Genomic DNA, 25,931 nt, shown 5'->3' with positions numbered 1-25,931 from the left:
AAAATTGCAAAAACTTTCGACCTTTTTCGCCACTAAATGGGTATTTGTAGCGACAAAAATATAATTTTGTCTCTGAAATATTTGGGTTAGATCTTAGATTAATGCCAAAATTTTAGACCATTTGTGGGAAATTTAAATTTCATTGCTAAATGTGTATTTTTAGCCACGAAATTTAGATTTTGTTGCTACATATGTATTTTCAATAATGAATTTATGATTTCATCGTTAAAATTATTCATTTAAAGACCAAAAGAACCACCAAAATTTTAGATCTTTTCGCGACGAAGTTTAAATTTCGTCGCTGAAAATGTTTGTTTAAAAATTTAAAGCGGTTAATTTTCCATAAAAATTTTATGCCTTTAGCAACAAAATTTTGGATTTCATCGCTAAATGTATACTTTAGCAACGAATTTTATTCCACAATTTTTATTTCGTTGCTAAACAACGTGAAAATTTGAAAATTAAAGACGGATTATTCTCTTCAAAATTTAAGTTTTAACAACGAACTTTATATTCCGTCGTTATAAACTCCAATTCTCTATCATTTACTTCCTTTTTTCATTATTTCTCATTCACTCATTCTCTTACTTTTATTCTCACATCTTTAATATATAATTCTCATTGTTTAATTCAATCTCTACTTTTTTTTCTCTCATCTCTAATATACAATTCTCATTCTTTAATTCAATCTCTACTCATTTTCTCTTTTATTTTTAACGTAGTGGATTTTTTTTTTTTACTTATCTTATTTATTACAACTTGCATTACAATTATATTAACTAATTTTGTGTCCATTTGTAGGAAATATTGAAGATCATTACACCAAGATGAAGAAAATCAAGAAATTTATATTCATTTGTAAAAATTTTCATTCAAAAAATAGATACTAAATTTTGTAATTATTTTTATATTTTTCATCAATAATAATAATTCTTTTTAAATTAAATTAGTGTATAGCATTAATAATTAAATGTTAGAAAAATTACATTTTTAGCGATGAAATAATATTCGTCATCAACATTTTTAGCGACTAAATATCATATTCATAGTGTAAAATACTCCTTTTGCTACAAATTTAGTGACAAGATTTTGTCGCTTTTAACATTTTTTCTAACGAAACTAATTTTGTCACTAAAACATTCAGTGATGAAATTTGAAAATTCATGGCCAAAAACCAAAGGCAACAAAAATTTTCATCACTATAACTTTTAGGGACGAAAATTGAATATTTTAGCGACAATTGTATTTGTCCTAAAGCTCTTTTCTATTATACTGATGTATATTGACAATTTAACAATGTTTGCAAGAAATTTTGGATGTTAATGAGTAATGCATAATAACTCATATTCAGAAGATACTTTTTAATATAAAAAAAAATGTTTGATAAGAAGCAAGCATAAAAGTAAAAACACGAAGTAAAAACTAACCATACATATTAGAGGTGCTAATTATAATAGTAATAACTCATAAATTTAAGTCACTTAGTATTTAGAAGGATCCATTATATAACTTAAATTTTCTACAAGATTTGTCCATTCTATTTCTTCAAGCTTTAAAACTGCACTAAATTAATCTTCAGATTGTAAACAAGTAGACACATGAATACTACAATGAAAGTTCAAGATTCATCATCTCCTTTGGAAGTTCAGCTCTCCAATGAAGTATGCAAAAAGAGAAGCAAATAAAATGGGGAAGATTATAAGCACAATACCAACAACACCTAAAAAATCATGATCAAATCCAAAGTAATCATCTAAGAAAGCAGAAACAGTTTTGGCTTTACCAAATGCTGATATTTCTTTGTCTATGTCTCCATATTGTGAGGATAGCATCCCTTTTAGTACCCACGATGTGGGACACAAGTAATAAGCCCATGTCCACCACTTTGGAATTTGCTGCAAGTAATATGCTTATATTTGAGTACTGATCTTTAATAGTATAATGTCATTTATGCTATTAAACTATATGACTTAATCCTGGACCTTAACAAAGTTCAGAACCTGAATCGGATATATATATAGCCTTAATTAATCGAGCATCTATATTTTGCAAAATACAGACTTGCTCATAGCTTATAGCAACTTAAACATTGAATTACTTCTAACTTGAAGCAAGAAGAAACGGAATATTTTATGATTCACATATTAGAATTTCAAGTTTGAGACATCTCGGTCGCAACAGTAGTAAACATTTGGTGGTAACAGTAATTATTAGTAATAATATGGCAGCTTTATAGCCAGAACAAGAGAGTTAGTGATCAGAAAAGATTTGAACATTTGACAATGAAAGCAAGGTCCAAGTTGGCCATTCTGTCACGATGTGTCTGTAATTTTGACAGAATGAAAAAAAAAGAATGTTGTCATGGCTCAGAAGACAAATGGATAGATTTTTTATAATGAATGTTGATAACTCTTTTTTTTTTCCTATCAAAGTTTTAAAAATCATTTTGATGCATTTCAACAAGATGTAGGAGCTTACTGGTTTTGGAATGGTGAACCCGCAAAATAGATTGAGCATTGAGTAGAAAGAGGAAGCCAAAATAGAAGCCACTTGAATATTTGGTGTCAATGATACAATCAGCATGCCCATGTAGTTGAAGTATAGGAGGTTACAGAACATGCCGTAAAACGACCAGAATATCTTATATCCTGACCAATGATAACCGATCATAGGATATGTGATGATCACATAAATAACTGCTTGAATGAACAAATAAGGAACTTCAACTAGCACCTGCAATTACAAAATCTCAGTTACTTGAAGAAATAGTGAAAGAGTTATACTACCTTGATAATGGATTTTTGCAAAGTATATTAGAACCTGTGCAAATGAATACGCCCATGGGGAGTACATTCCTGCAAATCTTTCTCTGTATAGGACTGTCCGCTCTGTTGTAACAAGTGGTATAACTAACGAGCAATTAACTATGCCAAAAAATACTGCTGCCGAGAACAGTGCACCCAAGATATTAAATACGTCTTGCTGGTTTTTTCTGAGAAAGAAAAAGAAAAAGGTTACCATTTCAAAGTTTTTGTTCTTTTTTGAGCCTGCAAAAGGGCAATAGGACTCGACTACTACTAATGTTAAATTTATGCCTTTAGATTTCAAGGTAATGAGAGAACATTAGTGAGATTGTATTGGCTCACATTTTCTTTCCTTTCTGCCAAAACAGTATACCAAACAACAGAGACATAGCACACGTGAAAACAATGCGTATTAAGTTGTAGGAAGGATTCCTCCAATAAGATAAGTTGTGTTTCCACATGCATGCTTTGAACTGCTCCCAACCATTTTGAGGAAAATGGGTAGGAAAATGCAAGTCCTTTGAACCAAGAGATGGTGAACTCAATTGTTTTACCAGTTCCTTATTCTCTCTGCAGTCAAAAAAGTAAGAGTAATTTATAAGATAAACACTGGAATCTGATTATTTAAAAGGTATCGTGAGAATTTTTACTCACTGGTACAAGGTTGATTCTCTATAGATTTGTGCAAAATCAACACCAAGTTGAGTCTCCATAGAGTTAGAGGAAACCTCTAGCATCCATGTTGCTGGATTATAATTGTCCTTAATCTTCAATACCCCAGGAATACACTATTGCAAGAGTTAAAAACAAGCAGAATCAAGATCAATGTTGAACTTTAGCTGTAAAATTTGTACAATAAAACTAACCTCAAAGTACTCGATGACTTTACATGAATGTTGACCTAGTGGCCCAAAATAGATGATGCGTCCTCCATTCTTCATTAAAACTAACTGCAATGAGATCACGATGCATTAGAATTAACATTGAATGATATAAAAGTACGATCACATACATGTCGTTCGGTTTATGATTTTACATCATCAAATGCTTCGAAGATATCGATGCTTGGTTGGTGGATGGTGCAAACAACTGTTCTTCCAGTTTCAACAACATTCTTCACTGCTCTCATAACAGTTGCAGCTGCTCTAGCGTCTAAACCTGAAGTGGGTTCATCCATAAAGATGATAGAAGGGTTGGCAACAAGCTCCACAGCGATAGTTAGCCTCTTGCGTTGCTCAGTTGATAAACCATTAACTCCTGGCAAACCCACCAATGAATCTTTAATCCCATCAAGCTCGATAGTTTGAAGGACTTCATTCACAAATTCCTGAGGGAAGGTCAATAAAAAAATTTAGTGTATTTACTCTCAATCAACAATCACTCTATGACAAAAAATTTAGTTAGACTCTGTTTGGGATTGAGATGCTTAGCTTTTAAACTATAGCTATTATAAAAAAAAAAAATTATGGTTATTACATCAAAATTAATATTATGTAGTAAATAAAATTTTTAAATATTAATTTTGATAAAATTGATAAAGATGTAATATATTTTTCATCATACAAATGTAAAAAAAAATTAATTTAATTTTTAAATTATAGTAATTAATGTTTATCAAATATTTTAAGTTACAATTGTCGAACTTCAATCCCAAACAGGCCTTTAAACCCAAAAAAGGAACCATACAGCTTTAGTCTTTGAATCAATCTGAGTTGAAAGTCGTAACCAAGCAGAAAATACTATTGATTCTTCAACAGTAATATTGGGAGAATGTATGTCGTTTTGCTCGCAGTAACCTGATATCCTAGCAAATGTGTGTTGAACCTTGGGGTACCCCCCAATTCTTATATCTCCTTCAATAATACCACCAGTTTTTCTTCCAGAGAGAACATCCATTAGAGTTGTTTTCCCAGCTCCACTGACACCCATCAATGCTGTAAGAATGCCGGGCCTGAATGTACCAGAAATATCAGATAGAAGCTGAAGCCTTGTTTGATTGAAACCATTTTTTCTCATTGCCTGTGATGAAAATAACAATATAATTAATTAACCAATCATATCATCAGCCATATTTGTTTCTTAAAATTCAGGATTACTTATATGATTACCGAAGGGATGTCTACGTAGTATCGCAAATCCTCAAATGTTACAGTTAGTGGCTCAAAAGGTAAAATCATCTTTCCTGAAAGATCCATAAGTGACAGTACTATTGAGAAAATGTACAAAGATTGTACTATTAAGAAAATGTGCAAACAGACGGAAAATAGAGAGAAACTGTGAGCTAATGGTCGCTCACCCCTTTTTGGTTCTGTAGCAGCTTTTAAAGGAGCATCAGTAGGGCTCCTATCTCTATCAGAGCCAACACAATCTTTCTGATCTTGTAGTTCTAAGTATTTTTCGTAAGAAATCAAAGTACGGGACTTCCCTGGAGCTGAATATTGATCAATGTATCAGTTATCAACTTAACATTACGAGAAATCATTCTCAAGGGCAGAGTAAGCAGTGGAAAGAAAAACTCACGCTTCAAGAATGTCAAAGCCAAGATAAAAACAGCATTGAAGAGTATTGTGAAACCAATCAGAGCACCAATTGATATCCAGTAGAAAGAACTATCAAAGTTTAATCCACGACTTTCCAGTGTCTGCATTCCAGCAGTTGTGTTTCCAGATATTACCTGTGAATTAATCAACTTCCCATTTTTGTTAGATAACACTGGCAGACAGATTTTATGTGCGTATATGTTCAGTAATCAGTAGTCAAATATTACCTTTTCCCACCGAGGAGCAAGAAATTCGTTGACAGTCAAGCCTATCTCCCCATATGTTAGAGGACAGACCCAAAATCCCCATTCAAGCCACGAAGGCATGGATTCTGCATCATAGACCAATAAGTGCAATTGTTGTATGATTATTCATTGACATAAAATACTGATAGGGCATTAAGAAATCTTACTTTTGGGGATAATAAAGCCTCCAAATAACAAAAGCATTAATATAGCCATAGTCCCAATCGCAAAAGATACAGCCACAGTTCGGAAGATTGAGGCAATAGCACGAAACAAGGATATTGATGTTAGGTGCACAGCAAAAAAGAGCAGGAATTGGCGAATGAACCTGAGAAATGTAACATTGTTATGGTTGTTAGAGAATCAAAATATGCACACAAGGGCAAATTTTTATACGTGCTCAACAATAAGCAAAATTTTGGTACTTCTCAGTTGAAGTTCCAGAACGTCAGTAACTATTTTTGAAGCCTAAGCTTCTTGTTGTTCTTGTTCCCAAAAAGTTTTAAATATAGTTTGTAGATGAGACTCACCTTCCAACCTCAGGGCTAAAACCAATAATATAGTATGTCAGGGAGGTCCAAACAAATGATTCTAGAAGTGAAAGTGGAACTTTCAGAATAGAAGCCGGAATGGCATAAGCCCAGGCAGGATAAAAGCACAAGTCTCTATGTTTGTAGAAAACTGCAAGTCTTGAGATTGTCATGTTCATTTCTGGAAACCCATCTACGATAAGTATAACCAGTGCATAGAATAGAGCACCCAGGTAAGCATTTGCATGGATGATATCAACAGCCAATTCTGAGCGCAGAAAAACAGTCATCGTTACTGAAGCTATGATGACCAGCTGCAGCAACAAAAGAATCCAAATACATTTACATGAGAAGTTCAAATTGATGTCATGTGAATCGAACCATTTAAACATAAAGGAAGCTACCTGTGTGGATTTGAACACGTATAGGGAAGAATTTCTCTTCATTAAAAGGAATTCCCTTGTTGCGCAAGTTTTAAGTAGTTCCCATTTTGTTAACGAGTACTTTTTGAAAGATATAGCATTTTTGTGACGTTCGGACTTATTAAATGAACGTGCAAGCTCTTCATCTTGCATCAGGCCCAGATGACAAGCTTTAAACTTTGTAATGAACTGATCAACAGAAACGTAACTGTAAGGATGGTCTTGGCAGTGCCAATATTGTGCTTGATCTTTTCGAGATATAACCTGCGGTAACTAAGTTAGCAAAACAATTTTCATTCATAGAATTGTACAAATGAGAAAAATATGAAATGTTTAAACCTACTTCCTGAAGGAAGTCAGCAACTCCTTTTCTATCCGGGCACCTAAAACCACAGCCCTCAAAGAATTTGCAACTATAAGATAGTGGCCCATGATACACAATCTTGCCTTCTGCCATTAGGATAACATCATCAAAGAGATCAAAGGTCTCTGGTGCTGGCTGAAGTAGTGAAATCAATGCAGTTGCGTCAGTAATATGCACCAAATGCTTCAGAAAGGAGACAATCTGGAAAGTTGTGGAACTGTCTAAGCCATTTGAAATCTCATCCATGAATAGAGCTCTTGTTGGCCCCACAATCAGCTCCCCTGCATAAAACGACCAGGGAAAGAACTGATAGATTTTTAACCCAATACAGTCTGTATAACAAGATTCATCAACCCACATTGGTACATTACCTGTAGTTAAGCGTTTCTTTTGACCTCCTGAGACGCCTCTTCTCATGGGATCTCCAACCATTGTGTCAGCACAGATATCAAGGCCAAGAATCTACCAAAAATATTACAATGCAAACTATATCTCAACAAGTTGCAAAGAAGAGGCAAAGATTTAGTCATGTGGAAGAGGCTTGGTGAAGTACCTTAAGAATGTAGTCTGTTTGAAGGCTGTTTTCCAGTCCTTCAGCTGATATTGCCTGTCAAAAACAATATCAGTCTGAGTTATCCACTGCCATACAGTCAGTTTTTCAATACCTGGAATGATATATACATATAGACATGCTGCAAAAGTGCTTTACTTTCTAAAGGAATTAGATTGAGCGGCATGGTGAAGAAATAATGTAATTCAGAAATGTTATATGTGTACCTTCATGTATGCATCTACATCAGGATCTGGGAAAATCCCTGCCAGCTTCTCTAGTTTAATGACTTCCATCAGGATATCTTTAAATTAAAAAAAAAAAAAATTACTCCATTTGTAACAATTTGAGAGGATGGTATGGCAAGCAATGCAGGGACGGCTCACTCATATTTTAAACCTTAGACAAATTGTTTTAATTAGACCTTCCAAAAAATTTGAGTTAAACTGTATGTATTAATTTTATTAAAATTTTATTTATTTAAAACTAATTTCTCTAGCTTTTGAGATGAAAAATAATTAATCAAATTTTTATATTCTAATTTTCTTAATATATTGTTCTCAATAGACAATATAGTTAACATATTTAATTTTTCCTATGACATAATTGATCTTAAATAAATTTTTATCAATGGCTCCTTTTTTAGATTAAACTAACTTTTCTGTTCTTCTCTTGTTTTTGAAGTTTTTTGTATCCTGATGCAGATTTTTTTTAGTAGACATTTTTTTTCTAGTGAAACAAGAGTAATTAAGTAAACAATTATGTTAGATAATTATTTATAAAAAAAAAAACCTATGAACACAATAATATTTTAAAAAAGAAATAAATAATAAAATTAATTAATAAGCAAATGGAAAGATAGAACCTGGAAATTTGACAACTTTAAGTTTGATGGATTGAAGCTTTGAGTAGTAGTGATCAATGGAAAGTAAAATAATTAATTTTTTTTTTTAAGTGAAAAGCAGGGTAGAGAAAGTAGTTTTTTCACCAAAGCAATGAAGGTTTCATGTATTTTTTGTTATTGGAAAAAGATATTAATGGATAATAATTTAAAAAAATATGTGGCTTATACAGAGTTTTAGATGAAATAAATGGTATTAAAATTGTTAATTATAAAGTTAAAAGGGGACTTTGTAAGGATTTAATAGTTTGTTTATGGAAAATATAATTATAAAATAATAATAAACATATATCAATAATTATAATTTAAGAATAAAATTAGGGGTCTTCATCTATAGTGGGGCTCTAGGCAACCGCCTAAGTTGCCTAAGGGAAGAGCCGCATGTGAAGCAATATATAGAAAATTCCCCATTGCTTTGTGACCAGAGTGGGCTTACCAGCTCGATGTCCCGTACCCTGACAGCGTGCAGAGAAATCAATTGTTTCCCTCACTGTCATCTCTGCAATATGCAGATCATATTGGCTTATATAAGCTGATGTTTTCTGCGGAACAAATTCATCTAGTCTGTATCCGTTGTAAGACACTTCCCCTGAAACCTGTAAGAGAAGAACAAAAAAATTTAGGAGGGGAATTTTTTTTTTTTTAAAAAAAAAGGAATCTTAAGATGCAAGCAAATCCGAGAAATTAAAAATGATGCGCAAAATTAACTAAATCATGAAACCTTGAGAGAATGACTTAATTTTCCAGAGAGTGCCGATAGCAATGTGGTTTTCCCACACCCTGGAGGACCAAGCAGTAAGGTCATCCTACGATGAGCAAGAGCAAAACTAAGTTAACAAATAACTCACAAAAAATTTAGAGAAGCGAAAGATGTTAAAAGTCTTAGAACTTTTAAGAAACTACCTTCCAGGCTTAATGATGCCATTGACATCTTTTAAAATTTTCATCTTCGCCTCTTGTTTTAAACCAAATAGATTGGTGAAACCCTGCCACAAACATAAATAACTTGAAAGTCAAGCTACCGTTTACAAGCAACGCGATAAGTCAAGGAAGTGGATGAACACATAGATATTTACAGTGAGCATGCTCTTGGTCGCGTTCCAAAGAGTGGGGAGAGGCTTCCCGCGAACTACTTCACATTCTGCTTCAACGCCAAGATTCTTAAATCTCACTTCCACAGTGGGAAACTGTACACCGACTCTGTAAAACACAATATAAACAACAAATCAGTGTAATGACCTACATGTATAGGTTTTCGGTGAGATTATTGCACAAGATTAGAGAGAGCCTTGACAGGTACATGCATAGAAGTAGAAACAAAAAAAGGTTAAATATATTATATATATACCTTTCAACTCTCCTTTTAATCTGGTGCAGCAATCTCAGGTTATCATTTTCAATGTGTCTGATGAGCTTCTCTATGAACATATGCCGCTCCTCAGCTCCTAGTTTGGTGATATCAACAAGTCGTTTGCCATCTTTGTCATCAAACAAAGCTGTAGTAACCCTTTCAAAAGATGGCAACCTGTCAACAGCTGCCCATTGCGGGTCACGTTCTTCATGATCATGATCGTTATCATCTTCAACGTTGTCATGTATAACGCCACAAAAACTTGACGCGGAATTTCCAAATGAGGATCTCATGCTTCTGCCAATCTCAGCTAACTCAATTCTCAGCATCCCAGTTTCATCGTCACCTGCCAATTGGGCCATTATCAATAACTTTGTCTATTTGTATTCTATACGTGCATATAAATAAAAAGATGAAGATGCGTATGTTCGGCTCATTTCACATTATTTGTAGAACCAAAACATCGAAAATTTTGGAACATAACAACTAACAAACAGCAAGATCAGCATCATTGGAGTTGGTATGTCATGTCATTGCAAGAATGAAAAGCTTTGTCAAAGTCAAACATGCTGGTTCATAAGCATAAACTGTATTAAATTAAAATGGAAAATATTTAGTTGCTCCGCAATTACATGTTTAATATTACTTCTCACATTATTAAAAATGTAAATTGAGGCAGCGTATTCGTTCTAACAACAAAACCAAGAAGTCATTCCATTGACTTCCTTAAACAAGAGTATAAATTGCGTGAGTTTGTTTCTCAACTGCGCAAGTGTCTGACCGATCTTTTAGTATTGCAAATCCGATTATATTGTTTCAAGGTTGTGATAGGCAAAATCGGTTGTTAAGCTAATTATTTCAAGTTATCTTGATTATATATAATCTTAAGGAAACACCACAACCTTGAATTGCTTTGCATAATGACATTTAATGTTACTATGAAACCTAAGCTAACACTTAATGACATCTAAACTAACACTTAATGACATTTAATGTTTCTATGAAAACTAAACTAACACTAGGGATGTCAAAGTTGCCAGTCCGACCAGAACCTGGGCAATGTGGGCTAAGTAATATCAGTATAGAGATGAGGTCGGGCTAATTTTTGGTATCGCCTGATAAGTTCGGAGTCTGGCTCGGAACCTGAATTTTATAAAAAAATTATAAAACATATATTATTTTAAATAATCACATTTTATTTTTTAAATATTCAAAGTTCAAATTTTCATGCCTAATTTTATTAAAATAAAATTAGGAATTATAAATTTATAAAATAAATTAGGAAATATACATATATAATATTATAAAATATAAAATCCAAACTTTTTAAGTCGGATAAAAAGAACCCAGCCTATTTGTGGGCTTCTTAGGCCCAACCTAGGTGTCTAAAAAATACATCTGGGCTAGATTTGGGCATTGCTATACTTGAAACCAAACTCAAGTTTTGTCATCTCCACTATCGCCCCCAATATCTTATTCATCAATGCACAAGTAACGGTCACAAAAGTTGTAGGCCCTATTTGGTATTGAAGTATTGTGAAAAAATATTATAATTATAAAATGAAAGCTGATGATGTGTGGTAAATATAATTTTTAAACAATAATTTTGACAAAGATAATAAAAATATTAGCATTGTGTTCTAATAAAGGATTTGTACTTTAACTAAAGTATTGGCACCATGGGATTTGAATCCAATGGCCTATTGTTTTTTTATTTTAAAATCTTCACATGGTTGGGCCAACAATGTGCAAGTTTTAGGAGTCATTATATTAAATCACCTTATATTTGAATCCATAACAACAAGTGTTTACAAAACATTTTATGGTGCATTTATTGATTTGTAATCAGAATGGATTTGAATCAAAATGGACGATATCAGAATAGGCTAGAATGCGAATGAAAATAAGAATTAGAATAAGTTGTTTACGTAAACTGTAGTATTCAAAATCAGAATGAATTGTATTCTTATTGATGTGTTACATTGTCTAAGAATTGAATGGATTGTTTTAAGTTACAAAAATGCTACTAGTTAACTATTGTCATTTTTATTATTATAATTGTGTTCTCTATTATTTAAAAATTATTGTTAAAATATTGTTGTTGTTGTTGTTTTCATTATTATTATTACTACTACTACTATTATTATTATTAACAACAATTACAAGAATAATAATAATAAAATAATAATTTATAAAAGTGAAGAAATTTGGGTAGGGTAAAATAAGGAGATTAAGGAATTGAAACTTGATTCTTGACTTATTTCCCAAAGAATTGCGAATCATGTTCTTATTTCTTAATATAAAAAATGAGTGTCTCACACATTTCATTCTCATTTTCATTCTATTTTAATAAGTAAATACCATCAATTATTCTTATTTCAAATCTGATTCACCAATCTCACAAGTAAACACTTTATTAGTACTTTAACCCAACCTTAGTGCTAAATAAGGCCTAAGAATTTGTTTATTAAAGGTCTAACGTTTGAAATTTTATTTATTTTAAACTTTTTTAATTTACTATTTATTTTGTAACTTATGTCTAATTTTTAAATATTTTTATGTGAATAAAAAGTGAGGTTTTGTTACTTTTATATAAATAGAAAAATACCTAAATGCGAGTATATATTGTCTCAAAAATATTAAATCTTATTTATGCAGCACAAAATATATTCAGATTTTTAACATAACGTTGAGGTTTTTGGACAAAAAAAAAAAGCGCAGCAACCTAAAGGAAAAACACGTGTGAAAGCGAGCCGCACGAGTAACCAAAATAAATTAATGGTGCGTTTACAAACTTTAAATGTTTTTGATTAAAATGTTGGAGCTATCCATTAATAAACGAAAGTCTTATAACCATTCCAATTATATTCATAAAAGTTGGATAACTATTAAATTTCAAATTGGAAAATAATTCTCTGCAATATCTGGCTAAAACTGTGATTCTGGAAATAAACGGTGAACCATTTTCCTTTAAACGGTTAACCGATTAAAACCATAGAGTAAAAAATTACTTAAGCTCTAACCTGTTAAGAAAAACGAAAAACACAAAATGCTTGGAAGGCTACTGGAATTAAACGGCAAACCGTTTATTGAAACGGTTACCTGATAAAATCCAGAATGGAAGATTGTATTCACCTGGCACTATTTAATAGAAACGGATAAGGCTAATTTGTTTTGCAAGTTACTAGAAATAAACGGTGAACCGTTAATGTCAAACAGCTAACTGATAAATTCCAGAAAAGTCATTTCATGCAAATCTTTAACCGTTTAGTGTAAACGGATAGCTGAAGTTTATCTTGCAGGTCTCTAGAATTTAACGAGGAAAGGGTAAGCCTAAATAGCAAACCATTTATTTGAAATTTGGCTCAACGGTAACTTTGACCAGCTTAAACGGTTAACCGTTAATGGTTAATGGCGAACCGTTTTCAGGCAGACAATCTGTAACAGCTAGTTTTTCAACTCCACTATAAATAAACTCATTCAAATTCAAAAAAGGTTGATCACAACACTACCATTGAGCTTATATTCGAGAATACAAAATCTCATAGAGCTTTAAATACATTCTTTCTTCATCTATTCACACATTGAGCATTGATTTGTAATCTTAAATATTGTGTGAGAGAAAAATAATTTGTAATCTTTTACTTTGAGTGATTATAAGTGTTATGATACACTTGAGTTAAGAGATTGGGGATAATCTCTTATTGTAAAGGCTCATTGACACCTTAGAAGTCAAGTGTAAGCTTTTGAAGCCTTGGAGGCTTGCTTAGTGAAATCCTCAAGCCCAGAAAGCTTGGAGGCGTGGACGTAGGCAAAGTTGGCCGAACCACGTAAAAATCTTCATGTTTAAATCTCTCTTCCCTTATGTTTTTATATTGTGATTGATTTAACTATTATTGCTTTAAATTCGTTTTAAATTTGCATGGTATTTTGTTTTAAAATTGAATAATTTTTAGAATCCTAATTCACCCCCTTCTTGGGTTGCATAACTAGAATTTCATTTGGTATCAGAGCTTGGTTCTCTTGTTAGGACTTAACCGTCTAGAGTAAAAGATCCATGGCAACCCAAAATGACTCAACCTTTAGGGAAGGACAATCCATAACTAGACCACCGTTCTTTGACGGAAATGACTACCCATATTGGAAAACTATGATGAGAATTTATTTACAAGCACTAGATTATGAAATTTGAGAAGTTGTATGCGATGGTTCGTTTATGCCCTTAACTAAAAATGAGGCCAGGGAAGATACTCCAAAACCTTCACGGGAATGGAATGAATTGAAAAAGAGAAAAGCTTCTCTAAATTCCAAAGCTATGAATGCCTTGTTTTGTACACTTGATAAGAAAGAATTTTATCGAGTATCTAGTTGTGAAAGTATCAATGAAATTTGGCACAAAGTTGAAGTTGTCTATGAAGGCGCAAATCAAGTAAAAGAATCGAAAATTAGTATGTACACTCGACAATATGAGTTAAATTCGATGTTATTGCTTTAAATTCGTTTTAAATTTGCATGGTATTTTGTTTTAGAATTGAATAATTTTTAGAATCTCAATTCACCCCCCTCTTGGGCAAATGAGTTGCAAGAAATATCAAACCTAGCGCTTATGGCAATAGGAGATGATGATGATCTTAATGAGGTAAGTGATCCTACCTATGATTAATTGTATGATGCTTTAAAGAATTGCATAATAAGTTGATGAAGATTGGTAAAAAAGAATGTATGTCTTAAAAAGGAAACGATAAAGCTTAAAAATGAAAATGAATCTCTAAATTCAAAAATTACATGCCTAGAAATAGAGAACAATTGAATTATCAAATGAGAAATCTAGCACCTCGCATGAGCATTTAGAATCACACATAGATGATTCGAAAAATGAAAATAAAACGATTAAGAAAAAGAGCAATGAGTTAAATGAGATTGTTTTGACATTTACAAATGGGCAAAAGATGTTTGACAACATGCTCAATTCACAAAAATGTGTGTTTGACAAAGGAGGTATTGGTTATAAGCCAAACTTGAAACAAAAATATTATAAGAACTACTTTGTGAAGAGTACATCTAGTAGCAATCAAGTTGTATGTCATTTTTGTAATCAAAGTGGTCATATGAAAAATATGTGTCCAGTAAAAAGAAATGCATATTATGGTATAAAATGTATTTGGGTTCCAAAATGAACCATTATTAACTCTCAAGGACCCAAAAAGTTTTATGTACCTAAAACTTGAGATTTTTTCTGCAGGGCTTGAAGAAGAAGAAAAATAAATAGTACTTGGACAATGGTTGTTCAAGGCACATGACCGGAAACTATGCATGGTTCTTAAGCTTCACCAAAATTAAAAATGGTGGAGATGTATCTTTTGGAGACAACTCAAAAGGAGAATTTTCATCATGTATGAATAATGAATTTGAAATGAGTATGATGGGAGAGTTGAAGTACTTCCTCGGGCTGCAAATAAAACAAAATGATGAAGGAATTTTCATAAATCAAGCCAAGTATGTGAAAGATTTACTCAAGAGATTCGGCATTGATGACTTAAAAACCAAAAATACTCTGATGAGCACAACAACCAAGCTTGACAAAGATGAAAAAGGCAAAGAAGTGGATATCAAAATGTATCGAGATATGATCGGATCTTTACTTTATTTAACTGTAAGTAGACCCGATATCATGCTTAGTGTATGTTTGTGTGCAAGATTTCAATCATGTCCCAAGGAATCCTATTTACTTGCTGTAAAATGAATTTTCCATTATTTAAGTGGAACTATAAATCTTGGCCCTTGGTATTCTAGAGGAACTCATATAGATTTAACTTACTATTCAGATGCGGATTTTGCTGGAAAAGCACTAGTGGAACTTGCCATATTTTAGGTCACTCACTTGTTTTATGATTTAGCAAGAAACAACATTCTGTTGCACTTTCAACTACCGAGGCTGAATATATAGTTGCTGGAAGTTGTTGTGCACAACCTCTTTGGATGAAACAAACACTTAGAGACTATGTCATTAACCTTGAACAAATTCTTATTAAGTGTAATAATACTAGTGCTATAATCTTTCAAAGAATCACATTCAACACTCTAGAACCAAACATATAGAAACAAGACATCATTTCTTGAGAGATCATGTTCAAAAGGGAGATATTGCATAAGAGTTTATTTCTACGGAAAACAACCTGCCGATATTTTTACCAAACCTCTTAGCGAAGAACAATTTTCAAAAATTCGACATTAACTTAAAATGATGAAATTTTTGCATTAGCTTTTCTATTCGTGTTATTTAGTGCATTGAATTGATTATTGATAATTTGATGTTTGAATACATGTTCATGAATCATGCATTAAAATGGCTCATAAAATATTTTTAGATCAATTAAATGATCTTGGAATGTATTATTTGCTAGGCGAAAATTAAATCAAATGTGTGAAATCATAAATAAAATAAACGGATAACCGTTTCTCAATAAACGATGTACCGTTTAATTTCAGAAACTAGAATATGATGTCTGTCTTTTACCCTTTTACCGTTTAATGCAATCAGTAAACCGTTTAAAAACAGAGAGCTCACTGGAAGTTACTCCTTAACCGTTAAAAGAATAACCTTTCACCGTTAAAAGAATAACCTTTCACCGTTTCCTATTAATTGCTTTCTGGAAGTTACTCCCTAACCATTTAAATAAATGGTTAGCCATTTTCGTGAAGTATAAAACTGTTCCAAGGGTTTCTTCTTCTCCCTCACTTACCCTCTTACCGTTTCAACTATCATTGCGCAACCGAAGCTTTCTCAATCCTTAAACCTTCATTTCTCTTGATTTTCTTACCAAATCACACATATAAAATCTTTTCCCATCATCATTAGATCACTTTCACTGATTCAAATCTTCAAATCGAGCCTGAAATTGAAAAATCTCAAATCAAAACCCTAAGTGTAGCTGGTCAGGTTTCATTATTTTTTACTTGATTCTTTTCCTCTTTCAACCACATTGAGTCTCAAAATTATATCCTCTACCCATCCTTAACCAAATAATCGCTTTATTTTCTTCCACTCACATCTCCCGCAAATTTTTCAAATTTTCTTATTCTTCACTATGGCTGAGTCATCTCGAAGAACTTGAAGGAGGAAAGATACGCCTCAAAGGAATCCGATACCACCACGGCAGTCTCTGAATTCGAAAGAATTCATTTCCCCATACCCTCATTGGCCAAGCGTTTCGAGGACCGCTTCAATGGTAGAATAGTACTGGATTCTTTCTATATTGACATAGAAGATTTTAGAACCTTAATTGTGTATGGTAGAAGTGTTAGAAATATACTTCAACCTTGGGAATCCGCTATTGATTTTGATGACCGAGTGTATCCTAACTTAGTGCCAGTTTTCTATTCAAACATGAAAATTTCCGCAATTCCCCTAGATAGGATAGTTACTCAGGTTGGAGGTGTACATGTTGAATTTGATGATGAGGGGCTTAATAGCTTTCTAGGTATCTCTAGTGATGGTTATAAAATTTATATCTCTAGGAAAGCTCTTTCCTTTGTTGGTTTCACTCATGATGATGGAGTTCGTAATATTTGTCGGCGTCGAGACCTTAGTGATGACATTTGTACATTACCTTTTTGGTCTCAACTCTTATCTCTTCAAGTTCGCATCCTTCACACTATTTTACAACATATCATTACGCCTAGGAAGGGTCACTCGGATGAGGCCATGAGGTTAGACGTTGGTTTATTAGATAACCTTATTTCAGGATGACCCATTAACCTCGACTATGTTATTGTGAGGCACATGCTGAGTACTCCCGCAGTTAACCATCGCTTGCTTCCGTATGACAGTATCATTACTAAGATACTACGATGCTTTGAGGTGCCTATTCTAAATACAGGTTATACAGAGACCAGACGGATTGGTCTAGAGGCCATGACTAGTATTAGTTTTTCTAAAAAGAATGGGCAATGGATCAAGACTAAAAACTCTAAAAACCGGGATACCTTCATTGCTCCAGAGGACGATCAGATGCTCAATGATGTTTATTCTCTCGATCAACTTCTAGATTTTAGACTCGGAGCTCATCTTCCACCTCCTCGTCGCTGCTCTATTCCCTAGCCTTCAGCTAATTCCGATATAGAGGAGCGCGCGAAGGATACTGACCAGCCCTCCGCTTCTGAGCCACCTCCTACTCCCATGCAGCCCTCCACTTTTAAGCCCCCTTCAGCTCCCGAGCAGCCTCCTGCTTCAGTTCAGCCACCAACTTCAGACACTTTCCTGCAGATAGTTGCTGATGTTCGCAAGATTTCTGAGAGGCAGCAGCTGATTTTAGACCGATTAGACACTCTCTCTCGCGACCAGTAGCAGCTCCGTTCTGACTTTCAGACCTTCCAGCAGCAGAGTATCGATCAGCACCTTGAGCTTATAGCTGGACAACGCACTCTTCTTTGCTATTTCGGTTATAATCCGGGGAGCACATCTTCACCACCTTCTTAGTTTCTGAATCTCATATTCACACATACATTTCATATTATGTTTCTTAGTGTGTTGTTATTTATATTTTAGTATAAATTACTACTTCTCTGTGATTTTGATGATGGATTGTTTTTGTGATGTTCTTGATGTTGGATGATTATGTGTTGGATGATGGAGTTGTTGGTATATGGATACTTGTTAATATATTTGAAAGTGTTTTAATCTCATTTTGTATTAGCAGATTTGTTCCAATTTAAGGGGAAACTCTGTCAAACTTTTTGCTCGCCTAATCTAGCTAATTTCTTTCTCCCTTCTATGTTTTACGTTTTTCTTTTTCTCTCTTTTCTTTTTTATGATGAATGGGGAGAGATTATGTTAATGCTCTTGTATATTGATAAAGGGGGAGATAGTGATTAATAAGAATGAAATTCACTTTTGAAATGAATTTTTTTTAAAAATGTTTCCTTAAGCAAAAATATGTTTATTGGACATATTTTTAAATTGGCCATACATTTAGGGGGAACATATATTAAGGGGGAGCAAAATATTGAATGAAGTTTGTCATCATAAAAAAGGGAGAGAATGTTAACATAAATATGTTTATAATATTGATTTGGTGATAACAAACTTTAAATATTTTTTATTAAAATGTTGGAGCTATCCATTAATAAACGAAAGTCTTATAATCATTCCAATTATATTCATAAAAGTTGGATAACTGTTAAATTTCAAATTGGAAAATGATTCTTTGCAATATCTTGCTAAAACTGTGGTTTTTGAAATAAACAGTGAATCGTTTTCCTTTAAACGGTGAACAGTGTTAAAAAACACAGAAAACACAAAATGCTTGGAAGGCTACTGGAATTAAAAGCAAACCGTTTATTAAAATGATTAACTAATAAAATCCAGAATGGAAGACTGTATTCACCTAGCACCATTGAACAGAAACGGATAAAGCTAATTTGTTTTGTAGGTTACTGGAAACAAACAGTGAATCGTTAATGTCAAACGGCTAACCGATAAATTTTAGAAAAGTCATTTCATGCAAACCTTTAACCGTTTAGTGTAAACGGATAGCTGAAGTTTATCTTGCAAGTCTTTGGAATTTAACGGCGAAAGGGTAAGTCTAAACATCAAACTGTTTATTTGAAATTTGGCTCAACGGTAACTTTGACCAGCCTAAACGGTTAATCGTTAATGGTTAACGGTGAACCGTGTTCGGGCAGGCAGTCTGTAACGGTTAATTTTTCAGCTCCAACTATAAATAAACTCATTCAAATTCAAACAAGGTTGATCACAACACTACCATTGAGCTTATATTCGAGAATACAATCTTCATAGAGCTTTAAACACATTCTTGCTTCATCTATTCACACATTGAACATTGATTTGTTATCTTAAATATTGTGTGAGAGAAAAATAATTTGTAATCTTTTACTTTGAGTGATTATAAGTGTTGGGATACACTTGGGTTAAAAGATTGGGGATAATCTCTTATTGTAAAGGTTCATTGACACTTTGGAAGTCAAGTGTAAGCTTTTGAAGCCATGAAGGCTTGCTTAGTGAAATCCTCAAGCCCAAAAAGCTTGGAGGCGTGGACATATGCGAGGTTGGCTAAACCACGTAAAAATCTTCATGCTTGAATCTCTCTTCCCTTATCTTTTTATATTGTGATTGATTTAATTGTTATTGCATTAAATTCGTTTTAAATTTGCATGGTATTTTGTTTTAGAATTGAATAATTTTTAGAATCCCAATTCACCCCCCTCCTCTTGGGTTGCATAACTAGAATTTCACTCTTGACAGTTTTCTCTTGTTGCAGATCAAAGGAAGTGTCAGTATAGTTTTGTTAGAGTGCAATTTATGCACTAGTTTTGCATTGTTTACTTCCCATAATATTGATGTTTTGCACTTAATAATAGTGATTTAGTTGTGTCTTATTTTTGTACGTGCAATTCTATTGATTGGTGCTAAAATTGAGCTACAAGATCATGTTTGAGGATGATTGTTTTCTTAGAGAAATTATGAGCTTCAAAAGAACTTTGTTGATAAGGCGTGTACGCGTGCTGTCAACTACGGACCTGCAGTTTTTAATTTAACGTGTTTTGTCTTTTTGGTTATTTTTGTAATTACAAATTTAATATTTTAGATATTAGTATTTTATTTTAAAAAGAACTCTAGAAGAGAAGAGAGATAAGAGTATTTAAGGGAGGAATCTATTGTGAAAAGGGAGATTTTTGAAAAAAAAAAAAAAGAAACCCTAGATCTAAATTTTTCTCTTCTCTCTATGAAGAACTAAACCTATTATTCTGGTTAAAGGTTAATGAAGTTTTGATTCATCACTACTGTGAGATCTTTAATTGTTTTATTACTTTTTTGGTATTTGTTTATTCTCTGAATTATTGTCATGATTATGTTTGTTAATTAGATAATTGGCCACTATTTAATTATCAACTTAATCTATTGTCAATTAAAGGATTCATCGTATGAAGATTTTAATGTTTGTGACAAATAGCATAACAGTGCGTTGTGTTATGAGAATAAACAATCTAATTTAAATAAACCATCGTATGCGTTTGTTGATTAGGATTTGGGTCTCTCTGATTTTTCAGGCTGTCAATTGATTAAATTTTATGATCATATCTAGGGTTGTCTATTGATTAGGGAAATAACCAATGGTCTTACCTTGGTTATCGACTAATTAAGGAGAGATTGGCTACTAGAAGGTCTCAATAGCTATAACTGATCTATTCATAAGTAGTAATAATTTATATTTAAATCAATGATCAGTAGTCGAATCAAGCTGAGTTAATTCCTTCAACCAGAGCTTTCCCTAATTTGAATTACAATTTTAATTTGCGTTCTTGTTATTTTAATTAGATTTTTATTGTTGTCAACTGTTGTGTCAATTTTAATGTACTCGCAAGCGCACGAATCTATTGTAGTATAGATCAATGGTGACGAGTGTCGATCCCACGAGGAGGTGAATTTTAATTGTGTGTAGAATTAATTTTGTAAATTGGTGATTGGATTTGTGGTGGAAATGATTTGGAATATCTAAAACTTAAATTAAAATGGCGAGAATAAATTCTAAAATTGGTATTGAAATGGTGAGAATAAATTGAAGAGAATTCTATTGAAATGACGTACTTGGGTATCTGGATCCGTATCAACATGCATCATGGGCTAAATAATCCGTATTAATGCCAATTAAATCATAAGGGGGGAATCCACACCTCATGAACCACGCTCTAATCAATATGGTGCTAAGGGCTTATCGTGCCAAATAATAATAACCTTGTACTAGAGGGCCGGTGAAACCAAGGCGATACTAGACAAGATTAGTATTATTTGTCGACGAGAAGTCAAAACATCCACAAAAACTAGAGGGGAAGAGAAAATAAATTTACCAAATAAAGCCCATGACACATGTTGAGACTTCACCTTCAACCCAAGCTTGAAAAAAAATTAGCCACTCATAATTGAATTAGGGGCAAAATGGAAATTTATTAAAATACGAAGAAAATACAAGATGGAGAATGAATTACGAAAATGGATCCCAAAAATGGATTCAGAGCTATCAAATTAGGGGGGGAGGCCCCCTTTTTATAGATACATGGAGTAAATCATGGTCATCGGATTAAAAACAGTTTGGACGCTCAGGATTGCGCCAAGTCATCAGTCAACAGTCCACGGTTTGACCACGTGGATGAACAGTAACACGTTTTGACTCGGATGAACAGTAACGCGGTTTGGTTGAAAATAATCCTGTGTGATGCATGTACCGTACGCAAGATTTTTCATCCACTGATATGCTGCCACGTCACCATCAACAGTACATAAGAATTTTAGCCCAACAGGATCGTGACACCTCATCAGTTAATGCCACATCATCGGTCAATGCCACGTCATCGATCCGTCTATGTGAACAATGTTGTGAACAGTAACGTAGTTAGTACCGTACACGTGAATAGTACCGTACATATGAATAGTGCCATTTTTCCTTTTATGCTCCTCCTAAGGTTTTCGACCGTCCTGAGTTCAAAAGTGATGTCCGTTTTGCCGTCTGATCTCTCCTTTATTGTGAAATGACTATAATGCCCCTAAAATACATAAAATACTTAATTAAAATAAAACACATGTAATTAAATCACAAGAAGGTTAAATACATAAAAGTAAGGGTTGTTAGTAAGACTTGAAATGTAAAATGACGGTTTTCTCCTTTATAAATATGTATTTTCTAACACTCAACATCAACAATTCCCCCATTTTGCGTTTTATATTTTAAAAGAATTTAAATAATTATCGATCTCTATGGACATGACCCTGCCCAATCACTATACACAATTTATTTAGAGTATATATTTATTTTTGCTGGCTTAGACAACCATCAAGTTCAAATTCCATTATAGCAGCAAGTAATAGTGTCCCATCAAAATAAATTCAAGCGTTGACAAGATAATCTGGTCGCCATTATCAACTCGACCATATTTCGGCATCAACATTTATTAATTAGAAAAGTAATGCAGAAGTTGAAGAAAAGCCGCTCCACTTTTGATAATCTATTGCTCCAAGCACTTCTTAACACATGCATAATGTATAATCAAATTATTTTGGTCTCCAACACCTAATGTTCTGCATTTATGGAGAATATTTCAAAACACTAATGACTTTATCATTTATAATAAACATTCTCCACTTTGTTCACAACTCTAGTAAAAAAAAAATTATTTATACCTTTAAGGTGTGTTTGGTATACTGTATTATATTATGTTGTATTGCATTATCACTGTATGATAACAATGTTGTATAATGTTTGGTGCTACAATGTACTATATTGTTTTTTGTGATTACTTTAAATTAAATATTATAATATATTAATATTTTTATATTATATTAATATATTTAAATTGTATTAATATTTTATATTATTATTAATTTTAAATTAATATTATTCAAATTTATTCATATTTAAATATTTATTATTAGTTATAATAAATTATAAATTTATTAATACATTATAATGTAAAAATAAAAAAATAAAACAAATTATATAATATTATATTAAATTAAAATTTTTATTTATTTATTTATTTATTATTATTATTATTATTATTATTATAAAGTAAAAAGTAAAGTCAAAAGCAAAAGAGGAGAATAAAAAGGCAGGCTAATGCGGCAAACCAGCAACCTAGCTTTAGTTTTATTATTAAACATTAGCACAGCCCTTTTAACCCATTCCTATATTCTTCCAAACATAATTTTAGTATGTATTTAATGCGAACAACATTTTAATACCAATGCACCAAACATACCCTTAATGTTTTTATCAATTTTATATAGTAACACAGTTGTTTTCATAAATATCCATGATTCAATTACCCTTATATTTTTTATTTTATTTTCAAACATGTCCCTAATTCTATTATTATTATTGTTGTTGTTGTTGTTGTTGTTGTTGTTGTTGTTGTTATTATTTTGACAATTGAAATTAGTGACTTATTTTATAAAAATGATTAAATAATTTATTTATTAAATAGATAGAAAATATTAGGACCCACTTACACTTTTACATTTTCACCATTGTTGTGCTTTGCCAAATTATCTATCATTTCTCTCTTGCAATTTCAGGGAAGCCAACTCTATGCAACATTTTTTTTTAAATGTTTGTCAAAATTTTGTATAATATTTTTTCTATAAAAATATAAAAATTGTGGATTTTTTTCCAAGTTTTACCTAATAAGGATAGATTATTTTAATTGGTGTTTAATTTGCCAAGCCCAACATAATTCTATAATTGAAAATTAAAATAAAAAGCTTGAGCCCTAAAAAACTCGGTCCTTTGAACTTCAGGTTTGATTTGACCCGACTGGAATCAGAGCCCAAGCCAAACCATAATTTTTTTTGAAGTTTTTATTTTGATATTTAAATATTTAAATTTAAAAAAAGAACATAATCTCCCCTAATATATAAAAATTTAAAAGTTTTAGAACTTGGTTATAAAAATTACTTACTCAAAATCTCAACCATATAATTATATAAATAAACATAAACAAAAACCATAATGAAAAACCAATGATGCATTGCCACCAATAGCCAAAGCCTTTTTCAGGGTCACTGTTATGTTTTTTCAAAGTGTTTTTTATGTTAAAGTTGTCGCGGGATATTTTTCAGGATTACGGCGCCTGAAATTGGGGTTATCAAAGCTGGCTAGGATTTTGAATGTTAAGAGATATAGAGGTCTCACCATGCCAGGTCTGACGGCTTGCTCACAGTTGCTGTGTTTGCAGAGATGAAGATTGCTCTGAGCTCGAAGAAAGTGTGTTTGATGGGTTCTTGTAAGGAAGGATTCAAGAATTGAGAGAAAAGACTGCGGATATTATGATGTTACAGTATTTGTAGCCCTTGATGATTCCTAGAGCCAATGCTTGTGCTTACACAATTTTGTCATCTTTTTACTCTAAATTACTACGTTCTTGGTAATAAAATTACACACAGACTTTAATTTTTTTCTTTATTTTTCATATGGTTATCTTCTATTTACATAGCTTTTTTTTTTTTTTAGAGGTTAGACTCGGGTCGAGTTGGACTAGGTATTTTCAAAGAAGAGGGGGAAATTAAAGATAGCTAGCTAGGCAAAGGGCTTTTGTTTATTGTGCTGATCTTATTCTTCCGTTCTCCATTTAACTTTTTGTTTCATTATATTTTAGGGTTTTGAGTGGATGATATTTTCTTCGCCTATAAGCTTTCTTTGAGATGCTGTGGGTACTGTGTGTGCGTAATTTAATGCTCAAAAAGTAGAGTTTTGTGACCCCTCCTGCATTTGCATGGAAGATAAAGAGAAAGAAGATGATAACATTTGTAAAAATAATGTCACTTAATGGTCCATTGTGGTGGGATCACTTTTCAATTTCAAAATCAAAATTCCGGATCAACCGTAGGAATTGCAAGATCTATGATGTACTGTCTAACGAGGGAATCAACTTTGACACATTAATTAACTTTCTCAAGTACTATACAAAATATTAATAAATCACTTAGTAACTGATCGGCTATAGTTGTTGAATTTTTCCTTTTTAACTAGCCAAAGGGGGTTTCAAAGAAGTTGGAAGTTCAAATTTACTTGAATGAATAAATTGATAGAGACCTTATTACCCTGCCGACCATTTTGTTCAACCGTAGGAATATCTTTAATTAATGATACTTTTATCATTTTCCATATTTATTTGTATTTTTAAGTGAAATTTGAATAGATACATACTATGTATAGCATAATATATTGAAACACATTTTTGATAAAAAAATTTGACCGAACATATTTTCATTATTTTATTTATTTTCAAACATACAACATACAACTAAACAAGTTTTCAATTTTTCATTTTCATATATAATAATTTTAAAAACAAATTATCAAACACATTTTAACTTTTAAAAACATCACATGAAAAACATTATTTTCCTTTTCTAAAATAAAAATATAAAAAAACACCAATTAAAAAATAATATCAAATGCATCCTTAATCCATCTAATAATTTCTTTCTATACATCAGTTTGGACACTGTTGATACAAAATTTGGCTCATAATATGGTATGATAACGCAACAAATATTTTTGTATAAAAGCACGTGTTTGAGACTTTTAAGCAAAAATGAAATCAATTCCAGGAATATTTTTCAATTTTTTCGCTGGGCGATAATTGTCATTTCCGGACAGAGAACAATCGATGCTTTGTATCCACGTGGCTCTACTTAAATTGATCTCC

General features: G+C 32.3%; 1 protein-coding gene across 3 annotated transcripts; it reads right to left on the bottom strand.

Annotated features, from left to right (window-relative positions):
* Positions 1-1,495: 1,495 nt before the first annotated feature.
* On the bottom strand, positions 1,496-10,143 carry LOC102610756 (pleiotropic drug resistance protein 3-like). Of its 3 annotated transcripts, XM_052436382.1 has the most exons (25): positions 9,705-10,143; positions 9,433-9,556; positions 9,260-9,342; positions 9,078-9,162; positions 8,793-8,952; positions 7,683-7,759; positions 7,459-7,512; positions 7,277-7,367; positions 6,885-7,186; positions 6,524-6,805; positions 6,120-6,433; positions 5,757-5,917; positions 5,572-5,675; positions 5,325-5,478; positions 5,101-5,235; positions 4,913-4,986; positions 4,491-4,823; positions 3,841-4,131; positions 3,671-3,754; positions 3,459-3,592; positions 3,147-3,374; positions 2,821-2,992; positions 2,479-2,733; positions 1,784-1,895; positions 1,496-1,651 (listed from the first exon to the last, which is right to left on the bottom strand). In XM_052436382.1, the coding sequence occupies exons 1-25, from the start codon at positions 10,067-10,069 to the stop codon at positions 1,629-1,631; spliced, it is 4,197 nt and encodes a 1,398-aa protein (XP_052292342.1). In that variant the 5' UTR covers positions 10,070-10,143; the 3' UTR covers positions 1,496-1,628. The 3 variants fall into 3 exon arrangements, with proteins under 3 accessions (XP_052292342.1, XP_052292341.1, XP_006493341.2); XM_052436381.1 differs by having other exon boundaries at positions 1,496-1,895; positions 3,459-3,565; XM_006493278.3 differs by having other exon boundaries at positions 1,497-1,895; positions 9,705-10,142.
* Between the last annotated feature and the right edge of the window lie 15,788 nt (positions 10,144-25,931).

This window comes from Citrus sinensis, chromosome 3, assembly GCF_022201045.2.
Source record: "Citrus sinensis cultivar Valencia sweet orange chromosome 3, DVS_A1.0, whole genome shotgun sequence".
Taxonomy (NCBI): Eukaryota; Viridiplantae; Streptophyta; class Magnoliopsida; order Sapindales; family Rutaceae; genus Citrus; species Citrus sinensis.
This window is presented reverse-complemented; position numbering and strand designations above follow the sequence as displayed.

What these genes read in the sequence shown, in the direction of transcription:
- LOC102610756 (XM_006493278.3), bottom strand. Translation starts at nt 10,069, where the DNA reads ATGGCCCAATTGGCAGGTGACGATGAAACTGGGATGCTGAGAATTGAG. An exon ending in GGCATCATTAAGCCTGGAAG is followed by an intron (nt 9,163 to 9,259) that starts GTAGTTTCTTAA and finishes TGCTCATCGTAG; the next exon opens with GATGACCTTACTGCTTGGTC. An exon ending in ACGTGTTCAAATCCACACAG is followed by an intron (nt 6,434 to 6,523) that starts GTAGCTTCCTTT and finishes TTGTTGCTGCAG; the next exon opens with CTGGTCATCATAGCTTCAGT.